At 34.5% G+C, this 9,630-nt stretch overlaps 1 protein-coding gene across 1 annotated transcript in view; it reads left to right on the forward strand.

Moving 5' to 3' along the window:
* LOC145670109 (alpha-galactosidase A-like) overlaps positions 1 to 9,138 on the forward strand; it is a 33,925-nt gene extending 24,787 nt beyond the window's left edge. Inside the window, exons 3-5 of the mRNA XM_081738479.1 lie at positions 2,208 to 2,382; positions 6,628 to 6,802; positions 9,104 to 9,138. Coding sequence (XP_081594605.1) covers positions 2,208 to 2,382; positions 6,628 to 6,802; positions 9,104 to 9,138 — 385 coding nt within the window. The remainder of the gene's footprint in view (positions 1 to 2,207; positions 2,383 to 6,627; positions 6,803 to 9,103) is intronic.
* Positions 9,139 to 9,630: the final 492 nt, after the last annotated feature.

The raw sequence follows: 9,630 nt of genomic DNA on the forward strand, positions 1-9,630 counted from the left end.
CCTCCCAAAATCTCGCGTGGCCAAAACCTCGCCGCCCAAAACCCCGAGAGCCAAAATCTCGCCTCGTCAAAACCTCGCGGACCAAAATCTTGCTTGGCCAAATTTGCAGAATGAAACCTTTCCTTAAATTTACCCAATTAGTTTCTTAATATGCAATTCCATATTACAACAACAACTTATATATATATATATATATATATATATATATATATATATATATATATATATATATTATAGATAGATAGATAGATAGATAGATATAAACATTAAAGATATACTATTAATATAGTTCTAGTATTAAAGGCAGGGATGTAATGGGGCATATACGGGAGTATACGGCGTATACCCACCTAAAATTTTTGTAGTCCAGCATATGCTCAGCTTAAATTTACGAAAGAATAAGCCTATATTGGGGTTCATATACGCCAAATAGTCTTGCGTATACGCTATAGTACTTTTGAAAACGATTGAGCGTATGCCTACCAAAAATTATAGCATTACACCACTGATTAAATGTGAAGGAAATAGGAGAATGTTACTTCTGGCTTTTCTCGAGCTATATATTTCCAACTAAAGGAAAATCACTTCTCGTAAATGGACCGTAAACACCGAAAATTAATTTGAAATAACAGAAAAAATGATAACAGATAATATCACAATTTTACATAAAGTTCTGTAATTTTTAAGATATCCGAATACTTGAATTCTTTGTATGGGTCAGATAAAATATATATGTAAACAAACTGAACAATGAAAAACAATATCGATTATTTTCTAATACTTTCACATATCCCTGTAAACGCCCCCTGAAACCCCATGGTACGAATTTAAAAAAACGCGTCTGGCCCCCAAGCCGATGGGGGCTGTATTTGAAAGTCAACGCCTTTCGGGGTATCACCATTCATCTCAGCCTCCGCGAATACTATGGATTTGACACTAATGTCGGTCATTTTAGATTAGTTTTACATGTCACGGTATCCCTCCCAGGCAATCCCCGTCCCGCATAGAATAGTAGCTGAATTTGAAAGTCTCCGCTAATGCAAATTCCACCATTAATCTCAGCGACCGCAAAAACTATGGATGTGACACTAATGTCGGTCATTTTGGATTATTTTTACATTCCCCGGTGACCATTTTGGATTATTTTTACATTCGGTATTTCCCCGGTGACCATTGCACGCATATAATGGTAGCTGAATTTGAAAGTCATCGCTAATGGAGGTGTCACCGTTGATCTCAGCGACCGCGAAAACTATAGGTTTGACACTAATATCGGTCATTTTGGATTATTTTTCCATGTCTCGATATTCCCCTCCCCGGTGACCCCCGGCCCGCAGCCGAATAGGGTGAATTTGAAAATTAATGCGATCGGAGTTTCATAATTGATCTCAGCGACCGCGAAAACTATGAATCCGACATTGATATCGGTCATTTTCTACTACTTTTATATGTCTCGGTAAACGCCCCTTGAGACCCCCCTGGTTCGACATTTTAAAAAAATCACTTCGTCGTGATCTGAAGCCTGGGCGAAGGTACCCCTGATCACAATTTTGGTAATTCTCGGTCCACTCGACAGGTCCCCAGGCCGCACACAGACAGACAGACAAACAAACACACAAACTCTTTATTTTATTTGTATTAGATTAGATTAGATTACGTTTATTGGAGCTATATATATTACTATTGCAATATTGTTACGCACAGGATTAACCAGATTCCATGTCCATATTTAATTCCAAATTTAGAGGCAAAATCATTTTCTGTGTATGTATGAATCATAACCGCAAATACAGGAGTAATTTTCGTATTAATTTAAGTCTATAATGTATTGAAGCATGTAATGGTAATATGCTCTCCTTTTCCTTAATTTAAGACAAAGAATCAGCATAACAACTTAAAATTGAGGATAATACTGTATTTCTATATTTCAAAGTAGCAGTTTTTCAATTTTCAATTTTGAATGTGATAACAAACACTGTGCTATGGTTGAGTAAATTTCAATACTGGCGCAGGTATCACGTTAATTGCGCCATACAATTCAATGGATTGTTTGATCAAAACGTTCTCCAAGAAAGCGAACAATGCGTCTTTGAAAACTAAGCTAATCAATAAAACTATTTATGTCATGCAATTTAACGTATAGCAATTCAACATAAATTGGTATTTCTAATTTTTTTGCTTAAAAGAAACTTCTGTTTCTTTCGTAGTGAAAATTTGTTTAGAACGATAGCAGATGCTATGGTATCCGAGGGCTACGCAGATGTTGGTTATCAATACGTGATCATCGATGATTGCTGGTTGGCCACGGAAAGAGATGAAGAAGGCAGATTGCAGCCAGACCCAGATAGATTTCCCAATGGAATTAAAGCATTAGCAGATTACGTGAGTATTTCTCAAATATTTTGCCTACAAACATTAGCACTATACACAATGCGTGTAGAATTTTCAGAGATCTAATTTGTCAATTGTGAATTTTCGTTGAAGTATTAGCAGCATTTTTAAGACAAGAGATAAGAAATTAGATTGGTGGGGTTACAACAAAAGGAAATTGTTTAAATTGATATAAAATAATAGTAATACTAACACATTATATTTGATGATTAACTAAATAACTAACTCAATGGCCTATGGAACCCACGCGTTCAATACAACGTTCACGAAAGCTCTCCATTGACTTCTATCCTGAGCCAATTGGATCCAGTTTCTATTTTGCATTCCTATTTCTGCGAGATCCATGTGAATAATGTCCTCCCATCTGTGCCTAGGTTTTTTTAATGGACGTTTTCCGATTGGACTTCCAGTTAAGACTTTGAAAGCATTCCTACTTTCTTCCATTCTGGCTACATGACCTATCCGTCTGAGCCTCTTAAACTTGATGACCCCTATCAATATTTGGTAAACAATGTAAATTATGTAGTTCCTCGTTATGAAGTTTCCGCCATTCACCATTCCTGATCCTCTTAGGTCGGAATATTCGTCTTAAGATCTTGTTCTCAAATACTTACACACAGAGTAAGCGACCATGATTCTCAAACATATACAACAGACATGATTAACGTTTTATATAGTTTCAGCTTCAAATTCCTCGATAGAATTCGCGACGACAAAAGATTTTGAACTGAATAATAACACGAATTTCCTGCTTTCAGTCGACATTTAATTTCTCCGTGAATATGGTTTTGCTCTGTTAATATTGATCCTATATATTTGAAAGTATCCACTTTGTTAAATGTATTATTTGATAATTTAAGTAATCCATAATTTGAAGTATTAAGATCTCGAAGAACTTTCATGTATTTAGTTTTCTTTGCATTTGCTTCTAAACTCACGTCCCTGCAAGCGTTTAATAAAACCTCTACATTTCTTTATGTTTGATGATTAACGCATTGAAGTAATGCTTGTTGGACGTCCAAATAGTCTTCTCCTCATCTGGATGCTGAGCTCTCCATTGCTTGGAAAGGTAAATAATACGAAACCAGACTCAGACTTGTGATAGTGCTACGAATTTATATGATATACAAAAGCTGGAATAACCGGGATCGTTTGTGCAAAACCTCGATGTCACAAGTGCAGTTAGTGTGGTGACAAAAGTAATGTTAATTGTTAGTTTTAGCATTGTGCTAAATTATAGACAAATGTTTACTTTGTTAAATACAGCAAGTTCTAAGAAAGTTCAAGTCGACATATACACTTAAATATAATTTAAAAGGCGTTTATTTCGAAGTTGGTCGTTCACTTGGTTTTCGACAAAAAGCGCAATAACAGTTACGAAAATTTAAAAAATATCAATTTTTAAGACCGCTTGGAAATGGTATAATAGAGTAGGATAGGGCGAGTAGACTAAGGTAGGGATAAGTAGGGTAAGGTAGGGCCGGGTTAGCTTACAGTTAGGAAGATTCGGACCCATGTTGTTAAAATGAATAGAGTATACGTACTTCTCTCTGCGTAAAGACACCAACTGAAGTGTCTACGTACATATACAGCCATCTGAATATAAATGCTCATACTTTCCCACAAACCAACCATGCGATTAACTTGCGCTTATCAAAATAGTAAACACAAGTTCCGCTCTCGTTACACATTATCAAGCACACAGACGAGCAAATTATCCATTTCTTCCTGGTAAGTTTTCAACACTTTATTGAAACGTACGACCAACTTTGGAACCCATTTGAAGAAACCTGCAAACGTTATGTACATAGAGACAACAGGTTAGGTTAGTATGACACATACAATTAAAATAGCGAGAATTTCAACTAAACCACTACAAGTAGAATATTCCGATTGACAAGAGCGCAGAGTTATTTGCCGTCGAAAATCATTAGCTTCATCATTATCATAATAATTAACATTCTCATTACAATATATATTCATAGACTCACAGCATCAGTAACTCACATTTTCCATTACCATTTCATTACATAATTTATCGTCTCATTACTTCCAGAAGACAATGCATTTTTACTGAATTACCAGAAATTCCTATCTGTGTTTCTAACCCCAAATAGACTTTACATTAGCTTAAATTACAATGAAAATCCTGTTCAGAAAGTATACTCATATTAAATCAGTGCTAGTAAATATTACATATTTCAGTATGTATATCATCTCTAAATCATATATTAAAATTGGGAGATTATCAAAATTTTCTTTGAATTAATCGTATTTTATATGAGCAGACAATATAATTGTACAGCATGACGTGACGAAATTTAAAATCATTAGGGATGTGAGCGAAGATCTAGCCGTGCATTGTCATAACTATCTTCTACACGATTTAAAAAAAAATCTCTCTCAATGTTCGAAGTCTTGAAATTATTATTCGATTAATAATTAGACACCGGATGTTTGGGCATTAAAAACTAGGAAAATAGGCACTTAAAATTTAAAAATAAGCAGTAAAATAGACACCAAAAAGTAACTCGAAATAATGAAGATAAATACTCAATACAATTCAAACAATAGATTCAAGTCATATATGTTCAAAGAACAGAAATATACTTGGTTGTTAATATCTTCTTTTACTATACATAGAAATGAAACTTACATGCATTCCATATATATATATATATATATATATATATATATATATATATAATTTAGGCAGTAAGTGTCGAAATAGGTAAAATAGGCAAAATAAAATTGGCTTAAATTGAAATTATAATTTCCATATAAAAGTTAAGACATTGTTTTTGATCATATCTTTAATATTAAAGAATAGGCATTTTACCTAACATCCAGTCTCTATTATTAATATTTTTGTCACTAAATTATCTTATATTTGTTGGTATATTAATTAAACCCAAACTTTTGTATGTAGACACTTTCGACGTTAGATATTTGTATTTCAAAAAAATGACCGTCTAAAACACTATTTCTATTTCTTCTATACAATTTTTGTTTTCTCCATACCACAGACGACATTTGGATAATTTACAGACAAGTTAAAGGTAAGTAGCTATCAGATAGAGAATATGCACATCCATTTTACATGAACTTGCAGCACAATTACTAAACTTAATCATTAAATATGAAATGTCTTAAACAACAGTTACGTGCATGTGATAGACAGACAAAACAATAACAAAATAACAGACATGGCACAGAAGTAACAAAACAAGGATAACCAATAAAATACAAGAGAAATGTAACGGACCATTTGGGCATATTACAGTCACCGAGATGTTCGGATTTTTAAAAATAATCAATTCTAATGTATAATGCATACTGTTGCAGTAGTTCACGTTTCTTCTATGGTGGATAATTCAATACGTTTAGATTTTTAAAGTCTTGTGTTCCTAATATTTCGCTTGACAACAATTACAGCCATGCACTGTTCCTTAAAAGTTTTGTAATAACGTACGGTCCTGTATAGATAAAGAAAGCGACAAACTATATCACGATAACTACTTATACAACAACCTCACACTCTTACCTTACCTTTCTTTCTTCTTCCATTGTCCTCTTCTTCCTCCTCCTTTGGTTTTATTGTGCTTATCCGATAATATTTCCTTTCCCATATTTTATTTTCCTCTCTCGGTTGAACATTACACACTTCTCTTCTCCTATCCTCTTGCTCTTCTTCGTTAGATATCTTAGCTTCTTCTCTATTCGTTCGTTTCTTTATTTTCTACTTTGGACACAACATCATTTTCTTTGTTTTCATATTTTCCTCTTTCTCTTTACATAGATGCTCCATTGTTTCTTTTTTGAATCGGAATAGCTCTTCTCCTTGTTTTCGTCTTTCGATTTATTTCGTTTTTGTTAGCAAAGTTCACTTGGTTTCTCTTCTATTTTCTTCCTTAGTTTATGTTGGTACTGAATCCACTTTAATTCTGTGAAGAATTTTCTTTCCGATTTCTTTAGAAACGTTGGAAGTGAATATTTTCACCTGATGATAACCTGAGAAAACTTACTAGAATCACGTCACCAGAAAAAAATTAATTTTTTATTCTTATCTATTGAATAGCGTTTCTTGTCTTCTACTAAATTTCTCAAAATGTACTTTGGAATTATCTCGTATTATTCCTTCTATTTATTTAATTTGAAAGTCGCACAATAATGTGTTTTCACTATCAATTATTTCGTACTCATGAAATTAATTGTGTTTCTTTTCTGTCCCGATAGGTGCATTCTAAAGGACTAAAATTAGGAATCTATGAGGATTATGGAACTAATACCTGTGGAGGTTATCCAGGAATTCTTGGCCACTTAGAAGTTGATGCTCAGACTTTTGCAAGTTGGGAAATTGACTATATAAAAGTAGATGGTTGTTATGCTGAGCCTGAGGATTTTATAGTAGGTACGTGAACATTTCAAAATCCCTTCCACTTAAAAATTGAAAACTTAACTCAATGGTTTCCATTTTTAAAAATCCCTTAAAATTGTTAACTGTAACTAAATACAGTGGAGTCACTCTAATCCGAACTAATTGGGATAGAACCCTGTTCGGATTAGACGGAATAACAGCAAACTCGCGGTTTGAAGCGGGTGACCGGGTCTATTGTGTTGTTATGCATAGCATATAGTATTTCAAAACACGTTTTCTGACTACAGTATATGTACTGTACTGGAAAAATGTTAGAAAAACTTTATTTTTCCACGTACCGGTACAGTACATATGCTAGTTACAAATCTTTCCATTAGGTATATTATCTTTGTGTAATTCACTTCACTCTGCTGCGGCGGCAATTTGTCAGTTGTTGTCATCCTTTTAGTTATTAATTTCCTAAAACTGTGAATTTTCGCCACAAAAAATAAAATTTTCCTCCCGAACTTGTTCGGATTACCGGTACTCCGCTGTAATACCTGGTACAAGTCCTTTCGGTTTTCGTAACATAACCCTTAAAAATGTTGTCTTCATGAGAACCTGACTTACAGTCAGGGGCGCCCGAAGAAAATTTTCTAGGCGAGGCATCTCCATGGTTACTATATTACGTCTGGTAGTTAATATACGTGGTTTACTATATTACGTATACATTTTTGTAAGCCAGGGGGAGCCTGGGCCCCACTCTGGCCCCCACTTCGGGTGCCTATGCTTACAGTGGCGTACCTTGAAACTTTGGCGAGTATACCACAGCTTATAGGCCCATAGAATAAAATGTTTAAAATGTAAGAGCATGTCTCGATAGTACATGAATTATATTTTGATATTTTATAACTTATGCATACAGTATATACTATCTTGGTTATGATAATGTATCTAATGTAAGTTGTAAATTAAGCATTTCACCTGAAGTTATCAAGACCGAACTAAGAAAATAAAGGAAGGAATGTATCTTCTTTATTTTTAAAAATGAAAGAAAACTTAAAACAGGCTTCAATTTTATACAGTCTAGATTTGAGATACTTCTTGTAGGACTCGTCTCGCAACATCCTCCCTATATAGGCATTTTCTAACCTCTAAACTCTTTTTTTTTTTCCTAAACTCGTTTTTTCCCCTTCTTTTGAATAATATATAACAATTATTTTGAACAGGCACGCTGACGCAGAAAAGCTTGAATTCGGCATTGAAACTTGAACATACTAATAGAAAGAAGCTCTGTAATCAAAATGCATAGTAAACCCAAAGTTGCAGTCATAAATTTTCCTTAGTGGCGGATATAGCCCAGGCCCGAGGGGGCCTACGCCCCCAGTTTCTGAGTGACAAAATAATTTAAGATATTATTTATATATTTTTGGAAGTTTACAATAAACTCATGATATATCTATCATAGTCTCGGTTCTTACACTGAGAAAAAAAGGACTAGGATTTCCATGTGGATACATCGTATTTACGCGGATGCGCTCCTAAGTAATGTAACTTCATCTAATAAAAAAAGTGCAGCAGATGGGAACACCATGCCAAGTCTGGAGTTTGGCGTCTAGATTTCCTGCTAGAAACATCTTTCCTTCTCATAGAATGATATGACGTCATATTACTCTTGTAAGGTAGGGAGTCATAGATTTAGAAAGAACCAAGAGGGGACAGTCGTAGGAAGGTGGTAACAACATTATATACGTAAGTTACCACCGTCAGAATTGGTATGGCGTTAATTCTAGATTTCAAATGGTGGTCTCACAATACAAAATTTTCACTGGACGGTGATGTAGATCGTACTACGGTTGAAACAACATTACTTAATATGGTGACGCACGTAACCTGGTGAAAACAGCATTTACATGCCGACTGGATTATGCATTTTTCTCCGTGTACTGACCCTCTAGACCCGCCTCTGATTATTCTGTTCTTTTTTGTTCTTTAGTTTTCTTTCTAGTCTAGTGACCAAAGTGTGTACTGTTGATTCATCGGGCCTCGATCGAATGCACTATAGTGGTCAGATTCCACTTTTAAAATGAAACGAAATTTTTCTGTTGTATGTCAGACGGTTATGATGTGTACGCTAAAGATCTCATTTTGAGCGTAGGTCTCTCGTCTTATAGGGCTTTGTTACTGACGTAGGACGTAAATACAAATTAACCTATCATTTGTTTCGTTTCTCCCCACAGTACCTCGTCTGTTCTATTTTAGAGAATAATATTCGAAAAATGGACCAAGGTAGTATCAAAACATGTGGAAAACGTAAAACATAGCAATTTAACTATTATATTCTTTTCTTTACAGTTTTGAAAACAGATACTGGAAAATTTAACGACTGAATATGATAAAATATATTAATATAATTAATATATTGTTAACGGAAAAAATAGATTTTATGTCGTTGCGTTCACGCAAACCGTTACGAAATGGCTCGCCAAATGTTTTCTAGGCGACAACAAAAATCGCCTTCCCCTCTACACGAATACATGTTTCTCCTCTGTACAATTGAGCTTGGAAGTTCTCCTCGTGGTTACTTAGCGGTCAACTTGCCTGGTATATGGGACCTATTGTATTACCTCAACTCTCTTCCATGTTCTGTACGTTAATATGCATAGGATGATTGCTCGCCCTGCTGTAGTGATACACTTGAATGACTTTTTTATCCACTAGAAGATGCTGATAATTCCTGTCTTGGACTAACGCACAGAGAACATAGTAAAAACAAAAGGGATATTTTAAGTTGTATTTTGAGGAATATCCATGATAAATTATGCTTTGTATGTTTACCGGCGGTAAATAAGGTAACACAAAGAAATCGTTAATGCTGGCTC

The sequence above is a fragment of the Thermobia domestica genome, chromosome 14 (assembly GCF_964235325.1).
Source record: "Thermobia domestica chromosome 14, izTheDome1.hap1.1, whole genome shotgun sequence".
Classification (NCBI taxonomy): domain Eukaryota; kingdom Metazoa; phylum Arthropoda; class Insecta; order Zygentoma; family Lepismatidae; genus Thermobia; species Thermobia domestica.